The sequence below is a fragment of the Corythoichthys intestinalis genome, chromosome 1 (genome assembly GCF_030265065.1).
Source record: "Corythoichthys intestinalis isolate RoL2023-P3 chromosome 1, ASM3026506v1, whole genome shotgun sequence".
Classification (NCBI taxonomy): domain Eukaryota; kingdom Metazoa; phylum Chordata; class Actinopteri; order Syngnathiformes; family Syngnathidae; genus Corythoichthys; species Corythoichthys intestinalis.
Window position 1 is genome coordinate 37,704,460 of NC_080395.1, and position 21,041 is coordinate 37,725,500.

The 21,041-nt window shown below is 38.9% G+C and overlaps 1 protein-coding gene across 2 annotated transcripts in view; it reads left to right on the forward strand.

The window, feature by feature from the left end:
* The window catches only part of tspan15 (tetraspanin 15), a 73,163-nt gene that overhangs the window by 37,521 nt on the left and 14,601 nt on the right, over positions 1-21,041 (forward strand). Inside the window, exon 5 of one of the 2 annotated variants that reach the window (XM_057852897.1) lies at positions 18,232-18,345. The exons of the other annotated variant lie outside the window; for it this stretch is intronic. Within the exon in view, the coding sequence (XP_057708880.1) occupies positions 18,232-18,345 (114 nt within the window). The remainder of the gene's footprint in view (positions 1-18,231; positions 18,346-21,041) is intronic. 2 annotated transcript variants of the gene reach the window in all.

A 21,041-nucleotide genomic window follows, 5' to 3' on the forward strand; every position in this document is an offset into this window, starting at 1 on the left:
ATTAGCATTTGCTATAATCCACAGTGGTTTGTAAACCCAAGAAAAATCCAGCCGCCGGACCAGAGTCTGTTCAGCCTCGTGCACCTGCTACCCACAGACTAACATACAGTGCCTTGCAAATGTATTCGGCCCCCTTGAATCTTGCAACCTTTCGCCACATTTCAGGCTTCAAACATAAAGATAGGAAATTTTATTTTTTTGTCAAGAATCAACAACAAGTGGGACACAATCGTGAAGTGGAACAACATTTATTGGATAATTTAAACTTTTTTAACAAAAAACTGAAAAGTGGGGCGTGCAATATTATTCGGCCCCTTTACTTTCAGTGCAGCAAACTCACTCCAGAAGTTCAGTGAGGATCTCTGAATGATGTTGTCCTAAATGACCGATGATGATAAATAGAATCCAAATGTGTGTAATCAAGTCTCCGGATAAATGCACCTGCTCTGTGATAGTCTCAGGGTTCTGTTTAAAGTGCAGAGAGCATTATGAAAACCAAGGAATACACCAGGCAGGTCCGAGATACTGTTGTGGAGAAGTTTAAAGCCAGATTTGGATACAAAAAGATTTCCCAAGCTTTAAACATCTCAAGGAGCACTGTGCAAGCCATCATATTGAAATGGAAGGAGCATCAGACCACTGCAAATCTACCAAGACCCGGCCGTCCTTCCAAACTTTCTTCTCAAACAAGGAGAAAACTGATCAGAGATGCAGCCAAGAGGCCTATGATCACTCTGGATGAACTGCAGAGATCTACAGCTGAGGTGGGAGAGTCTGGGTGTGTTCCAACTATCGGGGGATCACACTCCTCAGCCTCCCCGGGAAAGTCTACACCAGGTTACTGGAAAGGAGGGTCCGGTCGATAGTTGAACCTCAGATCGAGGAGGAACAATGGGGTTTTTGTCCTGGCCGTGGAACCACGGACCAGCTCTTTACCCTCGTGAGGGTGCTTGAGGGGGCACGGGAGTTTGCCAATTCAGTCCACATGTGTTTATTGGATTTGGAGATGGTTTATGACCGTTTCCCCCGGGGCACCCTGTGGGGGGCACTCCGAAAGTATGGGGTGGGTGGCCCTCTGCTAGGGGCCATCCAGTCCCTCTACCACAGGAGTATGAGTCTGGTCCATGTGGCCGGTAATAAGTCGGACCTGTGCCCGGTGAGGGTTGGACTCCGCCAGGGCTGCCCTTTGTCACCGGTTCTTTTCGTGTCTTTCATGGACGGAATTTCTAGTCACAGCCGGGTGGTGGAGGGGGTTGAGTTCGGTGGTGGGAGGATATCATCTCTGCTTTTTGCAGATGATGTGGTTCTTCCGACTCCATCGCACAGCGACCTAAAGCTCTCACTAGGACAGTTCGCAGCCGAGTGTGAAGCGGCTGGGATGAGAATCAGCACCTCCAAGTCTGAGGCAATGGTTCTCAGCCGGAAAAGGGTGGATTGCTCGTTCCAGGTCGGGTGAGTTCCTGCCCCAGGTGGAGGAGTTTAAGTATCTCGGGATCTTGTTCACGAGTGAGGGGAGGTCGGAGCATGAGCTTGACAGGCGGATTGGGGCAGTGTCCGCAGTGTTGCGGGCACTTAAGCAGTCGGTCGTGGTGAAGGGGGAGCTGAGCCAGAAGGCACAGCTCTCGATTTTAGCGGTCAATCTACGTTCCTATCCTCACCTATGGCCATGAACTTTGGGTAATGACCGAAAGGACAAGATCGCGGATACAAGCGGCTGAAATGAGTTTCCTTCGCAGAGTGGCCGGGCTCAGCGTTCAAGATAGGGTGAGGAGCTCGGTCAAAGGGGAGGGACTCTGAGTAGAGCCGCTACTTCTCCATGTCGAGAGGAGCCAGTTGAGGTGGTTTGGACATCTGGTCGCCTCCCTCGTGAGGTGTTTCAGGCATGTCCAACTGGGAGGAGACCCTGGGGCCGACCCAGGACACGCTGGAGAGATTATATCTCTCAGCTGGCCGGGAAACGCCTTGGGATTCTCCCAGACGAGCTGCTGGAAGTGGCTGGGGAGAGGGCTGTCTGGGCCTCTTTGCTGAGGCTGCTGCCCCCACTACCCGGATTCGGATAAGCGGGAGACGACGACGACGACAAGTATATGCCTCAATCCTCGTAGCCTGTTTTTATTTATGTTTTTAATTAGATTATTTTCGGACTTACTGTTACCTGTATGCTCTGAAATCACCAGTAGAGGACATGCGCGCACTGGAGGTGCGCTCATCATGTGTCTGGGATGTTGATTATTGTTGCATCAAGGTTCTGATTTTCCCAGTAGGGGGAATGCACACTATTCGAGTGTGCTTGTTATGCTCTGGGTTGTTGAGATGTTTAGGAGAGAGCTGGGTGGTCGTAGTTCATTTGAACTTGTTCTCAATAATAAAAGTAAAAACAAATACAGTAATTATTCATTATTTATTGATACATTGCTATTCATTTTGTGACTGTATTTACTTTTCAATTAAAAAAGGAGACAATAGTAAATATTCTTTTTTTTCCAGTTAAAAACGAAACTGAACATTGTTTTTAATGTTTGTTTTTTTGTTTATTAAAAAAAAACAAAAAAAACATGAGTCTTCGCTCAATGAATGATGAAGACTAAAGAAATTCTATTTATATTTCATTTGAGACAAAAAACCTCTAAGTTGATGGACATGCTTTTTTATTCACCGGCCACTGGTCAGATTCAAAATGTATCTCGGTAAAATGTTTTTTGAAAGCATAAATTGTGACATGTGCTCGATCAAACCACTGCTTTAATTTGGCATTGGATTTGTTACTAGAGTAGTAGTAATTTTGGATTTAAATAACTTGTTATAATTGGTATAAAACCCATTTTATCTTTTATATTATTTCAACTTTACTGACTCCCATAAATTGGTTGTTGTTTGCATACAAAAGGCTTTTCCAAACCTGTAAATCTCATCATGCTCTACTTGCGCATAGACTCCAGGGCTGCATCTAAACGCCATGGTCCAGGTGACACAATTTGTATTACCCCCTGATGTAGCATACATCATGGCTGCTCCCCCCCAAAAAATAGAATTGGATATACTGACTTCTCATGTAAGCCTCAGATTTTATACCAGCCAATTCTAATGGAAAGTGAGATACCGACATTGTTCAACAAAATATTCCCACCAAAATATGCACCGAAGTGTTCATTAAATGTTAGCAATGTTAGAATGAATATGATTGAAAACTGAATACATATATATAAGGCAATCAACGACAAAATAGCATATTGGCACTGAATAATAATTCGGATCTTAAGCCTTGCAGCACACATTTATCTTACTAGACCTGACGTTTATGCATTCATGTATTGAATTACTTTTATGGATTAACATTGAACAGTTTGCATGGCAATTGGCTGCTTAGTCAAAGCTTGACTTCTTCATCTATGACACTGAGTTGCATGGTGGAAAAGTACGGTGGCTGAGAGGTGTCAGGTGAAAGTCCAAACACTTTGCAAATAAAAAAAGCATGAACCCCGATTGCAAACGTTTTGCAAAACAAAAAAAGCACAAATGCAACCTGGCACTTTAATGACCGCTGTCCCTGAAAGGCAAGGTTTGGTTTCAACATTGGTAGGGACGATATAACAGCATAGCCTACATTTACACTTTTTGCTGGAGACGGGACATTAATAAGACCAAACAGATTGTGTAAACGGGGGTCAGGGGTACATTTCTCAAGAATATGAACCTAATTTGTTGATAGGCTAAATGATGGACGCAAAATAAATCTGTATTACTTTCATGTGTACTGGTTCAGGTGATAAATCCGTCCATCCGCCCATCCGCCGCTTAAAACGTTCGTTTTAAAAACTACTAAGGAAACATTTTGAAGACTTCCAGAATAAATGTGAACAGAACTTAAATTATATTAACATACACAATAACTACAAACTATGAAATCTCTTAGTAATTATCCAGGCATGCAAAAATTATTTTTTTCTTAGGACCACTCAACCTTGTCTAAATAAATAAATCAAATATAACTAACAAAACTTTTTTGTCAAGGAATTACCTCTCTCCACGCAGCTTCTTGCTCACATTTTTTCTGGTTCTATGGTTTCCAGCAGAGTTCACTACATTTCTCACAGTTTCATTAACGTTAACAGTCGAAAACACATACAGGAGGACACTTCTCCTAATATCCTTCCTACTCGAGTTATGTTAACTCTGATGCAGGTATGACTTTCAGTAGCAAATTAGTGGTGTGTTCCCCACCTCCACAACATTGGCTGCTACTGTTGCTGGCTGAAAAAAAAAAAAAAAAAATATATATATATATATATATATATCCCTCTTCCTCGAAGTGGGTGGTGGGGACAACGTGACATTCTGTCGGGGCTGTGCTTGTGTGTGTGTGTGTGTGTGTGTGTGGGGGGGGGGGGGTCAAATCATCAGCCAATCAAACATTCATTTGAAGAAAAAAAAATGGACTGGTACATTCAGCAAGTGATAATAATGGTAGGTTCAATTCTATCCTGACAACATACAGTATGTGAAGCCAATCTAAATGACCTCCATAAATGAACTCATTATATAATGCAAATAAGGTTGCTTAAAAGCTGGTGGGGACAATTTGAGCATCCTGAAAAGTAGTGTTATGTCCCTACGAGAGCTGAAACAAATACTAGAGCAACTCGAGTAACTCGAGTTTAAAAACTGATCCGAGGAATTTTATTCACCTCAACAATCATTTAATTTTGCCAGCTCTAAGCATCACGTTTTGCCCGGACTACTTTTAATGCGGGACAACGCGCTGACGTCACGTGCGTAGAGGAAGAAAAAAAACCTTACTGCAGCCGACAGCCGCTACAAACTACGCCGACGTTGCTAAAAACTACGCCCGCGTGATGCTAGTGTGGTAGCAGGTAGTGTCCGATGCGTCTCATCAATATCGCATGCATTAGAACTAAATGCGAAATGACAAATTCGGCTGCGTCTGGGCAGCGTTAGTAAACAGCCGCCATCTTTAAGCAGTAGACTTCTCAGCGCTAATAAATATAACGTTACTGTCACTCGCTCACATAACGTTAGCCCTTTGGAGGGCTAGGTTTCTAATGATTATGACCACTGTCGATGCGTGGCTAATGTGTCATACGTACATACAGGCTTTATTTAATCTGGCAAAACAGCGCTGTAGAGTGATGAGGGTCTAAAATTAAAACATAATAAAGCTAACTGTCAGTTTTAGCTCAGTAGACATTGCTGAATAAAACACCAAGTAGCACTGGTCCCTAATGTGCTCCAATACAGCAGGTATCATACATTTATTTTGAACACTGCAAAAACTCAAAATCCTATCAGTACTTACAGTTTAGACTAACTTAAGACTTAACTAGAACTTAAAAATAGCTTGGCACAAATGGAAATTCAATTGAAACGTGGGAAAAACATAGCTTTCAAGTGATGTGTGTTAACAAGTGTAATTACATTTTTAGGTAAAATGTTTTTTTTTATAATAAGATCTAGAAGTTCAATGTTGGATTAAATGTCTTTTTTTCTCATGTATATTTATATTTGCTCTTTACCTAAAAAAATGTTTTATCTGATTACTCGATTAATTGATAGAATTTTCAGTCAATTACTCGATTACTAAAATATTCGATAGCTGCAGCCCTAGTCCCTACTGTCCCTATGCAAACATACGTCCTTGCTGAAAGGGTTAGGGTATACAAGCCTGATCAATCACATCTTCTTTTACAGTTTATCAAAATGGCAGCAACAGCTTTCTACTTTGATTGACGTGAATTAACTTACAAGTGTATACCTATATATTTCATTTTTTCCCCATTGTTGTACGGATTTAATGGTTTGACAATGCCAGGGATAACATGGATTTTTATCACCCAAAACTTAAGGGTGTGCAATTACTGGCTCAGTTAATGTTTCTAGCCGCTAGTGAACAGCCAGTCATCAGTCATTCTTTCACGCGGGTGGCTTGGCAGTGTGCTTCAAAATTAATTTACTCTCTGTGCACGGGCACGTCTGAGGATTGTCTCCCGGGAAAGGACATTTTGAGTAATCCGGCTGTGATGGAACAATAGGCAAGAGTCTTATACCATCTGCAAACAAACACATGGGCGAGTCATTCTTCAGGGAATCTAGTCATGCATATAGCGGCAGCTGTTGTGAAAGCGCAGTATAACCAAGAGAATGCAACATCTGTAGAAATTGTGTGTGAATGTTGGAATGCTAAATGAGGGGTAATTTTGGGTCACTTATTGTTTGGTCTGAATAAAGTCAACATGATTGAAATAGGAATTTATTTGTGGGTCTGAGTGTAACACAAACAGGAATGAAAGTGGAATTTTTTTGTGGGTTCGAGTTGAGTTTGCCTCTAGTGGGATAGGAGCAGCACCATTGGTGTATGAATTTGTGCAAGACTGGGTAAATGTGAGCTAATGCAAAGTGCTTTGGGCACAGTAAGGATGGTGCGCAACATCGAGTAAGTATTCTACAAAATATACTGGGGTGGAAATGGATTTATTATTTTTTTTTTTTTTTTTGGGTTAGAGTCTGAAGTCAATATGAGTGAAAGTGTGATGTTTTCTGGGGAGGTCCGGGTTAAAATTCAACAGGAGTGAAAGTGGATTTGGGCAGGGGTGTTGTCAAATTATTTGATTAAAGCAAACGGGAATGAAAGAATTTTTGTGGGTCCAGGTTAAAAATAAACATGTTATAGTGGATTTTTTTCATGGGTGGGATTAAAAAAAAGTCAGATGGAGTGAAAGCTGATGTTTTTGCTTGGTCCGGGTTAATAATAAATAGAGGTTAAAGGAGATTTTTTTTTTTTTTTTTTGCGGGTCACAGTAAAAATAATGGGAGTGAAAGTATGATTTTGTGTGTGTGTGTGTGTGTCAGAGTAGAAAGTTAATAGTGAAAGTTGTATTATATTTTTGTAGGATAGGTTTGATTGTCAAGAGAAGTGAAACTCAAATTATTTTGTGGGTCTGAGTTTAAAGTGGGAAAAAATGAGAAATTTGGGGTTATTCTGAATTTTTTGAAAGTGGAAAATAACTTTCAAATTGAATTAAATGGATTGGAAATTGGAAATGATTGAGGATTTGTGGGGGTTGAGTTTTGCTGGGAATAGTACATTTCGGAATGTAAAAATGTCATCTTTAATTGTCATTAATTCCCAGAATACATACACTGAGATTGAAACCAAGAATAGGTAGAAATGTAGAAGTGGGGGAAAAAATGGGCAGAATGGTTTTTGTTGTTGTTGAAAAATGTAAAATTTTGGGTAGTGTTTCTGATTGTTGTAATGTGAAATGATGTGAACTGGATGAAAATAAACGAAGTACCGTATTGGCCCGAATATAAGACGACCCCCCCTTTTTCAAGACTCAAGTTTGAAAAAACACTTTTTGAAAACCAAATAAATTTTTACACAGAAAATAATTACAGTACATCTGAAACAAATGATTATAACAATTAGAGCTGAAACGAATTCTCGAGGAACTCGAGTTTAAAAACTGATCCGAGTAATTTTATTCACCTCGAGGAATCGTTTCATTTTGCCAGCTCTAAGCATCAGGTTTTGCCCGGACTACTTTTAATGCGGGACAACACGCTGATGTCACGTGCGTAGAGGAAGAAGCAATAAAGAAATTATTTTTAAAAAAAACTTTCTGCAGCCGACAGCTGCTACAAACTACGCCGTCGTTGCTAAAAACTAGCCCGCATGATGCGTGGTAGCAGGTAGCATCTGATGCGTCTCATAGATATCACATGTATGTTGAACTAGATGCGAAATGACAGAGTCAGCGGTGTTAGTAAACAGCCGCCATCTTAAAGCAGTACACTTTTCAGCGCTAATAAATAAGATTAATGTTACTGTCACTCGCTCACGTACGTAACGTTAGCCCTACGGAGGGCTAGGTTTCTATTAAGACCACTGTCAAGTTCAAAAATAGACCCTTAGGTAGACATTTGTAAAATTACCCAAAAATAAGGAGAGAAGACACTCAGTTTTCTTGACCAAGGAGAGCAAGGAGGGACTAGACAGTGAAATGCTAGATTACGCTGTATAGTCACCAAAATTGATCTAAAACTAAACTCCTTGCTCTTTCTTTTATTAGGGGCTTGTCCTAACACAGAAAGGTGCCACTCTAAAGGGAGGGGGATAGCAAGCTGGAGACACCCATGTGATTTTGGTTGGCTATGTGTGAGCATGTAGGTGGAACTAACTAAATACACGTGTGTAAGCAAAGGCACTTAGGTAAAGTGGTCAGAATGACCCAGACACTTCAGTTATGCAACGCTGCGGCCATGGAAGATGTCCTCAAATGGAAGTTGTCCTCGAAAGTCTAGATGAAAGTCTAGATGTAAGATGCTGAAGATGTCCCAGAAGGTCTAGTTACGCAATGTTGCGGCCATGAGGCAAGGCAGTTGTCACCCCGACCCTCTTTAACACTTTGTAACACTTAAACATTATACTACAGCCTAGTATAGCAAGCAATAATCATTTACTGGTTATAGCAAATAAGAAAAAATATGGCAATATGTATTATGTATGTATTAGGTATATATGAGCACAAGCAAATATTCAATCAATCAAGCAAATATTCAATCAACCCTCGATAATTAAATCAACAACCACTGTCGATGCGTGGCTAACGTGTCTTACATACAGGCTTTATTTAATCTGTGAAACATAGCGCTGTAGAGTGATGAGGGTGTAAAATGAAAATATGATCAAGCTAACTGTCAATTTTAGCTCGGTAGTCATTGCTGGATAAAACACCAAGTAGCACTGGCCCCTAATGTGCTCCAATACAGCAGGTATCATACTGTAACGTTGACAAAGAGTCACCCGCTTTGTTAGGTTGCAATTATTTCTTTCTTGGGAACTTGTGGAATGACAACAACAACAGGAAGGCAAGTCTCTCGCTGTCCCGCACCTCCCTCACCCCGCACCTCACGCGGTGCATTCAGGAACGCATGCAAATATCCCCGCCATATTATAACCTGATATGTTACAGTACATTTATTTTGAACACTGCAAAAACTCAAAATCCTATCAGGACTTACAGTTTAGACTAACTTAAAACTTAACTATAACTTAAAAATAGCTCGACACAAATGGAAATTCAATTCAAACACGTGGGAAACACACCTAACTTTTAAGTGATGTGTGTTATTAAGCGTAATGGCATTTTTAGGTAAGAAATATATATATATATTTTATAAGATCTAAAGTTTTTTGGAGTGAAAACAGTGAATTTGTCTTTTTTTTTTTCCAGTCACATCTGAGAGGAAATTGTTGGCTGTTTTCAACTATGTACATCGAAAATAAAGACATTGATTGACTGAAAATGGTTCAATATTAAATGAAATGTCTTTTTTTCTCATGTATATTTATAATTGCTCTTTACCTAAAAAATGTTTTATCCGATTACTCGATTAATCGATAGGATTTTCAGTCGATTACTCGATTACTAAAATATTCGATAGCTGCAGCTCTAATAACAATATATTTGAGAGAAAAGCATGTTATTTTGCCCCATTCAAATCTTAATATTTCTGAACATTTAAATATGTAAACTAAAGTGCAATCACATTCGTAAATGAATGGCTTTTGGTTTTTGAAATCTAAATAAACCTATCTATTGTGATAAAACAACAAAATTGCAATAACTGCATTAACTATCAAAGTGAAGTCTAACTGTAACTGTTGTCTTGAAACAAATCTGAATAAGGAAAAACATTGCAATAAAAAATTGCAAACTGGTTAAACTTGAGAGAAGCTGAGATCTGTCATGACAGAACATCGCTTCAATGATATCTGGCCCCATCTAGCATCGTGAATGGGGAGATTAGCTGAGATCTGTCATGACCAGTGTTGTTAATCTTACTGAAAAAAAGTAATTAATTATAGTTACAAATTCCTTCTCCCAAAAAGTAATTGCGTTAGTAACTCAATTACCTGAATGTAAGAGTAATTAGTTACTTAGCAAAGTAATTGGTGATAATTACTTTTTTTTTTCCTAAAAAACAAAACAAAACATTGGCCACACTATGTGAAGTTTTTTTGTGAAGGTTTTTGGTACAATTGGCCCGAGCCCAATTCTTTACCCTAATTTACCCTTCACCCTGAATCAACTGTTAAAAGTTGTTAAAATTGCTCCCATTATTGCATTAGTTCCCTTCTCTCTACTTTCGACAAATGAACGTTTTAAAACAATTTCATCATTTAAAGATAGATTCAAGTCAAGATTTTGCCGATTTAGAAGTATTTTAGATAAAAAGTTACTTAGGTTCGTTAGGAAGGTTCTCTACAAAAGAGCCGTAATAAAAGGTCTACTGCTTTAAGATGGCGGCTGTTTACTAATGCATCTAGTGCCGTGTCTGTCATTTTGCATCTAGTTATATCTATATACAGTATATGCAGTGTTGTTAATTTTACTTTAAAATAGTAATTAATTACAGTTACAAATTACTTCTCCCAAAAAGTAATTGCGTTAGTAACTCAGTTACCTGAATGTAAGAGTAATTAGTTACTTGGCAAAGTAACTAGTGATAATTTTTTTTTTTCTCTCAAAAAAAAAAAGAAACAAAAAAAAACAAAAAAAACAGGTCACACAATGTGAAGTTTAAAGGATTTGGGGGACAATTGGCCCTAGCCCCTTTACCCTCCACTTAACTAGACACAAGGGTATTGCGATAACTAGCTAGTAACCTTTGCTATGTGTGGAAGTCATTTAAAGTTGTGAATCAACCGTTAAAGTTGTTAAAATTGCTCCCGTTATTGCATTAGTTCCCTTCTGTCTACTTTAAAGATGTGTAAGTTTTAAAACTGTTTCATCATTTAAAGATAGATTTAAGTTAAGATTTTGCCGATTTAGAAGCATTTTAGATTTGAAAAAAAAAAAAAAAAAGTTACTCAGGTTCGCTAGGAAGGATCTCTACATCAGGGCCTTCCTGAGAGGTCTACTGCTTTAAGATGGCGGCTGTTTACTAACGCATGTAGTCCTTAAAACATGTTGGCAATGCAGCTGTGTCAGTTATTGCATCTAGTTCTATAATATGATATCTACTATGTCATGTGGGCGTAGTTTGTCGGCAATGGCTACAGTCAGGTATTATTGGAGCCACCTAGCATCGCGGTTGCAACGGCGTCTTCCCCACTGCTGCTCTGCTCTCGTCCCCGTGAGTCCGTTTCTCTCAGACTTTTTTTATTCAACCAACTTAGTAACGCATAGTAACGCACGCCTTTCCCGCCTCAGTAACGGTAACGGCGTTGCCAAGATGAGAAAAGTAATTAGATTACTCATTGCTGAAAAAAATAACGCCGTTAGTAACGCCATTATATTGTAACGCCGTTATTAACAACACTGGGACAGAACATCACTTCAATGATATCTGGCGTCATCTAGCGTCGTGACTGGGTATAATGTCTAGACCGCGAATATAAGACGACCCCCTCTCTTTCGGTCTTATTTCAATGCAAAAAACACAGTATTATACCCGGGCCAGTGCCATATATTTAGAGAGTTGCGACACTCTCTCATGTCGCCGCGGGTGGTCACGTGCCTCATGTAGGCGTATATAGTTACAAACACAAGCAGCGCTGTAATAGTATTCCATGAACCAGATAGCGGTGATTGGTCCATTTATGGTAAAAATAGATAAAATCACGTATTTTAAGTACTTGTTTGATTATGTCATTGCACTATAGTGTTTATAAATGCTAGTTTTACATTTGGAGTGGTAAGGCAACAACTGAAAACTATGTAAACTGTTACACAGAAGGGAAAGTTCCCATGTCTTGGAGGGAGTTTCATGTTTGTGTTAGCAATAGCATTGGAAATCAACTTATACATTGAAATGCAAGATGGATTTTTTCCCCCCACAACTAGAATACTGTTTTTCCAGAGAATGCCCAGATTTTCTTGATACACTTACCTGTGGTAATATATTACATAACGTATTACCCTTTGATAAAGAAAATATTTAATATTACAGTAATATTTATTTTTTATTAAATAGGTAAAATTGGTGTCATGATTCAGTGCTCACACCTAACATTTTAGAGGTCGTGATGGTTGGTTGTGCAGCTTTTGGATGCACCAATCGGTCCGAAAAGGGCTACCGAATGTATGGTTTCCCGAAGGACAAAGACCGGCAGAAACGATGGCTGGCAATGGTCAGCCGTAAAAATCTTGAAATTGAAGGGGGCCAGCAACAACTATAAACTCTGTCATGTAAGTCACGGTATTATGACTTTTAAAAAAAAATTAAATTTTAAGTAGAATGGAAACTTATCTTGCGAACCAAACATCAGGAACACTTTGACGAGGACCAGTTTACGCCAACCAAAGTAGGGCACACATTAAAATTGAGGCCAGATGCTGTCCCAACCATTTTCATTCATCGTTCGAAGCCAAAGAGGAGGAAACTTCCCTTTAGGAGTGTGCCTCCAACCAAAATTCGAACGGACCATACATATTGCACCAGGTTAAACTTGGGTATGATACAGACCAGCTGTCAACAACATTTCCCATGTCAAGTAATTCAAGGATAAACAACACTGTAAGATAATTACATTTTTCATATTAATACATTCAGCTTCAAATACAAGAGGTCAGGAATTGTCCTGGGATTTACACACAAAATTTCAATCAACTTCATTGTTAGTTACTTCATAATTTAGCTTTATTTATGCATTTAATTTTCACCTATACCTAAACATTTCTGGTGGATACAACAGCAAAGCAGAACCAACTCCATGATATCACCAGACTGTTGACACATGGCAATGCCATAGCAGTTTCTGATTGTGGCAGATGATTTGATTCATGTAACAGTAATGTCCGTTATTTTTTTTTTCCCCTTTAGGAGTGTAGTGTACCCTTACTTTGGAGATGACAATAGGTGCAAATGTAAAAAAACTGACTGCATATAAAATTAAGAATGCCTTGTTATTGTTACAGACATTCAGGGAGAAATTGAGGTGGGAAGGTTGGGCGAAAGTGAGCACAATGACAATGACGTATCCAGGCCAGGTGATCCAGGGGTGGATGAGCCGGGTGCCGACCAATCAGGAACCAGCGGTGGCGCCACAACACTAGGCCCAGATGCGCCAGGGACCACGCTGTCAGGCAAAATGGCAACTGTGGAAGAATTAATGAAGGAACTTACAAGGGAGAAAATAATGAGAAGGAGAGCAGAGAGAGCTCTTAAAAAACAAAAACAAAAATTAATTTTCAAATGAAGAATATGGATGACGCTTCAGAACCCTTAGCAGACTTCCTCGACATCAGAACCTGTTGCTACAGTGCTTCTGATGTTGTGAGTATTGAGCAGCTGACAGAAGTATCACCACCTGAATTCACAAAGACAGAGTCATGTGTCCTTTACCATCTGGCAGGATGCATAGTGAAGAGGGTCATCAGCTTCTCACTCTGCAACCAATGCCAGTGTGCATTGGTTGAAGCACCTATCAATACCAACACAGAGAGTCAGAGTGCTGTCCTGCTGCAGATGAAAGAGTTTAAAACGGGGTGCATTATACCGGCCATCGGATGAGGTCTTCACTCTCTTAAAGGATGTCGAGCAGCTGTTCCGTTTGGCAATGAATGATTCCCTCATGGAATCCTCCAATGTTGTGGAGCAGCTGGAAAGAAAGGCTATGAGTTTGCACAGCAACCTTCCCTCATGCCATGAGCTGAAAAAAAAAATGTGACAACTTACATTAGGCTGCGATTGAGAATTCAATCCATGTGCATCAAAGCTGAAAGGAAGGAAATATCAAAGATTTCAATATTAAGAAAACAGGTTGCCATGCATTAACTTTACAAAATCACGCTAACAAGCACATAAAAGCCGGTTGTCTTCCAATACTCACAGATAAGTGTATGTAAAGGGCCTCTGAAAGAGATTTTAAAGAGATAATTACTTAATCAATATATCACAGGCGATACATTCCCAGTTAGTATAGCCAGCTTTAAAAATAAGAATCACTCGTCAACCAAGACAAAATATATAATTACGCCATGCACATACAAATAAAGCTCAACATATACATCATAAAGCACCTCTAATAAAATACAGACGGTTGAAAATTCAAAAGAAGTCGGTTTTTAATCAACTTTCCTCCGAATATACGTTCCCAGTTAGCGTAGCCAGCTTTAAAAGTAAGAGAGAATCCCTTGTCAACCAAAACAAAAAATATATATAATTACGCCATGCACATACAAATAAAGCTCAACATATACATCATAAAGCACCTCTGGTAAAATACAGACAGTTGAAAATTCAAATGAGGTCGGTTTTTAATCAACTTACCACCGAATATACTTGACAGCCTGCCATTCAAATGAATGGTGTCCGCCATGTCAAATGCGATGTTTGTAACTATCCAAGGCTCCATTACCCGGGTGTAAAATCGTATAATGGATCCCTATGGGAGTGTCGTGACTCTCTAAATATATGGCACTGATCCGGGCCAATACGGTATGTGAACCCTCAAAGTTGAAAGTCCCATTGTATATGACTAGGAATTTTTTGGGGGGGGATTGGGAAAATATCAAATGTTAGGGGATAAGGGGATTTAGAATTGAGAAAAATCCAACCCCGCGTCCGCGAATATGTAAGTTAAGAAGTTGCAATGGTGAGAATTGCTTGAAACATATTGGAGATCATGCATGTCAAAAAAAAAAGAAAATTTGACAGAATTAAAATGCAGAATAGTAACAACATATGCTTCCAGAATCTTCACAATAACCTTGACTTGTGTTCACGTTAGCTTGATGAGATAGCTGTCTCACTCTGGTTTTGTGTGGCAGCATGGTCCCCCACCACCGGACTAACATTAGTCTTTTCACAAATGACATCCTTAACAGAGCCTTTGATTACAGTGTAAAGTAAAAGTGTCTTGTTTTCTTTTTTTTCCCTCTTATATTACAGTTACAGGCAGTAATTGTGCCAAAATTGCTTTGGCCTCTATTGCCTGTACTTGGGTGGGGGTGGGGGATAACCGCGTTATGAGGAGAGATGAGTTTGAGAGTAACTATGTGGCGCTTTTGCATCATGTCTGCTGTGTGGTGTAATCAGTGTGCAAAGCACATCAGACTTTATTCCATTCTTCCTCTCTCTCCTGCGCTTTCAGAACTATACAATTTAACTGAAGTTATGCCTCTGTACATGCTCTTCAGCCTACCCACTTCTGATCAAATATTTATCAGGCAATAGGGCAACAAAGCATGGACTGTAGTGTGAGAATTAGGTGGGCCTGTTCAGGCGGTGGGGATCCCTGCTCGAAACTAGGTGTCATCTTGTTTTGTTGGAATGAAATCCTGCACCTACTGAGGCCATTGGTATCAAGTATGTTATTTTCAGAAACTACCGGTATCAAAATCTGGTTTCCCTCATCTATTTTGAGCTTTGGCTGTGACTGACAGTGTTTTTCCATTTCTCCTGAAGAACACTAGTTATGTCTGACTGGAGTGTCTTGCCAGGTGCCACTGCAGGCTGTGTTATTGACGGTCTCAGTCAATTTTCCAATTTGTGAGCATGCAGTTTTCACGATCTAATCATGTGTGTTGCTGGCTGAGTTATTTCTAATGACCATGGGTTAACAAACCCTCATTCAATACAGCATGTTCGGGATGAGCTAAATGTGTTAAAAGTAATTTCTGTGATCTTTTACTCAGAAGAAGTGTACTAAAGGAAAAGAATGAAAAAGGAAAATATCACAGCATACAGTGTTCATTTCAGGTTGGATTATATAAGGTGTTTTGAAAAGGGCTTGAATGTAGGATACATTTTAGAACAGTAGTTCTTACCCTTGCTAAAGGAGCTGAACCCCACGAGTCTCACAGGTGCATTCACCGAACCCTTTGGAATTTCATAATAAAGCCATTTTATAATGAATTCAAAATCTAGCAAGCTAACATCTAAGTGAATTCCTGTTCAAATTTCTTCCAGATTTCTAATTTACTACAAATAATTTTGCCTTTTGCTGTTGATTTTCACGTTGCTAAATTAAATGAAACCCATTTCATTTCACACTATTCTTTTTGTTTTCATGTCCAAATTCTCATTTTATTGTCACATTCTTGTGTCACATACTATTTCATGTCATAAAATGATGCAATTTTTAAAAAAATATATTTTACGCAGTCCACGCTGTCTGTAGGTCTGTTATACTTCCACATCCCGAGTGCGAGTCAACCTTCCACTGAGCAAACTGATTTATCCTCCAGTTAGATAGAGGGCTAGCAGTTGAAAGAAATGGAATAAATCCCGTAAACTGAGGGTAAAGCAGTCCAAAACCTGGTATACAACACCACTTTGCCAAGATTAAGTCAGCGTACAAAATAGGCACCTGTGTTTAACCTTCACCGAACCCCTGTGGCTTACTCACCAAACCCCTGGGGTTCAATCAAACCCCAGTTAAGAACCACTGTTTTAGAAACTGCACTTAAATTTCATGACAGAAAATGGCCACAACATTTCAATTAATCGTTTGATTTCGTGAATAAAAACTGTGGCTTCCACTTTTGTTGACATAACACTTAGATATCCAAGCTAGGACTGCAGCTATGTATTATTTAGGTAATCGATTAATCTATCAGTTAGTTTGAATGATCGAGTAATCGGATTACAAACATTTAATGCGTTGCTGAATAAATTTTAGAATATGTAAAATGAATAAGTGTTTATGCTTGCAATGATAATTTTTTTTGGCTTCCTGAGATTACACTTCAAAAGAGCATTAAATAGCAATACAAAATAAAATTCCTGAGTGTTTCTTCAAACGATGCAGGATCGCACTTTCATTTCACAAGAGCAATAAATGCATTTAAAAAATCAAGTTAAAAATCTGAGCTAAGCCTCCAACAATTAAAAAAAAAAAAATCTAAGTAATAATCTAAGTAGTATTCCAAGTAGCTTAAATGCCATAAAATGCTAGATTTTTTTTTTTTTTACAATGCTCTTAACAAATTGTTCAAAAACATATTCCCAAAAAAAACTGATAAATATACTTCTAAACTAAATAACGAATGCATAAACCAACATATTAGCTCAAACAAAAACATACCATATGTTGCTCTTAACAGGGAGCAGCTGCATTCAGCCATGTTAGACAAGTTATGGTATAGTGACTGGTGCCACTAGAGGGCAGTATATCCACCCAAATCAAGAATACAAAATGCAACACTGGATGTAAAAACATGTATTTACAGGTGCAACATTGCAAATGTTAGGAGGTGGAACATCACTTTAAATTGTCAGCCGAAGGCAAACGTCATAAAATCGGTGTGCAATCATGCAAGGAGTGCATTTACATTTCAGATGTCGCGGGAGCACTGCACCTGTATGTACTCTGTTGAAATGCTCTGTTTTTGTGCCGTCCACTTTCAAAATAAACTATAACAATGTCACTCTAATTCAGTGCTTCTCAATTATTTTCTGTTACGCCCCCCCCCAAGGAAGACATAAATGTTTCGCGCCCCCCCCAAACTCTGTGCCGCCACTATAAATAGTACTGTCTATAAAAATACTATTATAAGTATGCCTCTGCCTAACATTCTTTTTTTCTATTAAAGAAAAAAAAACGTACAGTAGAGCAACTTATAATAAAGTATAACTTTATTAACATTGTTTTGTTTGTACCAGAAAAGCCTTAACGTGCATCAATTTGCCTGAATTAAAAAAAAAAAAAAAGTCACATCCAAACTGTAAAAATACACTCAAGGTACATTTTTGACCATTTGATACTGAAAAATAAAATTTAATAAAATCAGTAAATAAAAACAAATTCAAATGGATTAGAAACATTAACTCATGAGGACAGTATGCCAAAAAATTTGACCGAAAAAACAAAACTGAATAGAAGAAAAAAAGAGCCTTCCAGTATATTAGAAGTTTGCCTGAATATTTTTAAGATCTTGCAAAAACATGAAGGAGTACAATAAATCTGGACCAGAAAAATTTAGGGTATATCTTCCGGTGAGTTCTTACCCTACAGGAGATGACTATAACATCCCTTCAAGCATGACAACCACTTGGACCATGAGTTTTCATTGAAAGACTATCAAAGACAGGCTCATAATTGCATTCAATTTGCCTTGTTAATTAAGTCTCCCTTCAGCTCAAAACCATTCTGGCATAATGCCACTACATTAGAAGCATTCTGTTTATCATTTGTCTTCTAAATCAGTTTGTTCCTGTTTCATTTAAATACTAAGCCTCTGCTGTCCTGTCTTTTTGCTCAAGTTTAAGTGTTGTGGCGGCAAAGATTTTACCGACTGGTCAGTCAACATGTACCACAACTGCTCTGCGCGGGGTCCACTGGCCTGTGGGGTGCCTTATACCTGCTGCATCATTAAGGTGAATGGCATCATCATATGTTGACAGATTGGCAATGTGACACAAACTTGTAACGTTCTGTCTACTTAGGCATGTGCCGGTATGATATTCTGACAGTATGATAACCTTAAGCCGTTTCACGGTATCACAGTATTGTAATTTCAATTCAATTTATTCACACATTCATATTTACAAAGTGCACATCATATTATAGTGCTGAGCCAAGATTATGTGTGAGTCATGTCTCCTTAAGAAGCTACTAAAAGTTTATAGTCACGAGTATATCGGGACAGTCATAAGAAAAATTCTAAGTAGAGCAGAAAGGGTGAGAATTACAGCTGTAAAATGTGTTACTTTGAGCAAAATATTCTAATATAAAATTAAAATAAATGCAGTTCTTTAGGTGAGCCTAAACCCACAGCCACACCCCAACATTATTAACATCAGAACAAAAATAATGGAATTATTTTCCATAAAAAGCTAGTGTGTGTGTATGACTCATCATGTTTACATTATACGCACACTCTTTCTCAACACAGACAGTTGCCAGAGATTAAAAAACACCACGTTTCACTACTGTCAGGGAAGTTCAAGTTGAACTCCAAGACAAGTATCGACTCAATAGGTCAAATGAGAAAAGAATCAACACAGCCTAGGATTGCCTGCTTCGAAGACTTTATAGAACACAAGATGTACTGTATATCAGGGGTTCAATTACTTGCTCCAGCCAGGAGCTGTGAACACGCCGGAGTACAATGAGAATACTCAAGTCGAGGGTCTATATGCTTGTTGAAAGGGCGTTGCTCACTATGAGACGATACCTTCTACGGAAACAACTGAAGATTCTATCTACAGAAACATGTGAAGTTTATTTTCGCCCAACTCTGGTGGTCTTCCACAGAAAAACATCCAGAGCTTGTCCTTGGAACAGCCTGTCCTTGGACAAGAGGGAGTCAAACCAGATAAGACACTCCACAGAAACCCACTGTAATATTTTCGAAGTAATATATGTGCAGCACACGAACTTGGATAGATGCAGACTCACAAATGAATATATTATCACAGCAGTTATGTGTTTTATAAGCATGAATAAAATATTCTTTCACATTTACTGCTAGGCACACTAAACACACTGAAGTTAACTCTCAAAGCTGGTTGGAAACGTTCATGACAGTGTTTACTAACCTTTAATTTTGTATAAATGCGAAATCATATTGGAGGTATTGCCTCCTCAGCACCCAATCTCCGCAAACATGTTTTACATGTCTGTTGGCCCTCCTCCTCTAAGCCGCGGCCGTCTGTAACTTTTCTGTAGCCGAAGTTTTCCCATACCAGAAACTTTGTTTTCTTCGACAAGGGAAAAAAAGTTTAGGAGTTTCACCTCCTCCAGCCATCGAGTAGCACAGCTGACTCACTAACCGGTGGGGGAGGCTTGAGCCTTGCAGCTACAAGCAAGGGATTTCTCCATGCATTTTTCATGGTACCCGCGGGTTATTAAAAGTATTAAAAAAGCATTGAATTTAGTTTTCCATTATTAAAGGTATTAAAAGTATTAAATTAGCTGTCGGAAGTCTGGAATTTTTTCACCGTGGTTTAAATTTTCAAGAACATCTCAGTGCAACCTAAATTATATCCGTGACAAAGTTTTTTGTTTTTTTTTGTAATCCATAAAGAAGATGACTCGTAGAATATTTACGATGCACTGCACCTCGTGCGTGCGCGCCGTTAGCATCATTAGCATCAACATCACAACAGCAGGCAATCGCACAGTACTGTGTGCTAACGCAAGGAACTGCTCAGATGCCTTAGTTTTTATGTTCGACGAAAGCCTCAACAAGACAACCAAGTCCAAACAGTTGGACCAGCATGTGAGGTATTGGATCGGCGACCAAGTCGCATCCAGATACTTTGGGTCACAGTTTATGGGTCATGCGAAGGCAGTGGACCTGCTTAACATTTCAAAGTAAGTTGCCAATTTCTCCAATTAAAATGTATTGGATGCAATAATGTATTTCTGCACAGTTTACCTTTCGAATGAATGTGAATTTCGCAGTTTTAACTCAAGAGTTAACCATGTTCAATGGGGTATTGGCAGGTGCACTAGCCTTAGCGTGGATAAACCGGAGTCATAGATTCACCATCACTTTTAGATACACAACACGGTTGACACTGTCTATTATTGGAACGAGTGCGGGGTAACGTTGATCTGAATAACATGGCATGGTGATAGGCAAATTATAATGTAGGTGATAGTAAAACACCTCCTGGTATATTTAAATGTTTTTCTTGATTAAATAAGAGTATGGATTTTCTCTATCTGATTAAAAGAAATGTCTTCAATAGCTAACAAAGGATTAACATGTGTGGCGGACACGGCCTACCATCGGTCCTCAGCTATTCCCTATCTTCTGGATCGAATCAACTGAATAAACTAAGTACTAAATTATGAACTAGTCTACTGGATCTAATCAACATAACGAGCACTTAGATCGACTATGGACTATTGGGAAAATGAACAATCAGAGGGGATGGTTATTATTAAAAAAAAAAAAAAAAACAAAAAAAAAACGATCATTACGAAATCTGAATGTCAAAAATTTGATATTTGATATTTTCTGCGTCCTTTATGGTATGCTGGGGACGGGTTTCAATAAGCTTCGGCTTCTCCCGTCAGCCCTATTCTTTTCGGGTTGAATTAATTGTAAACGCATATAAAT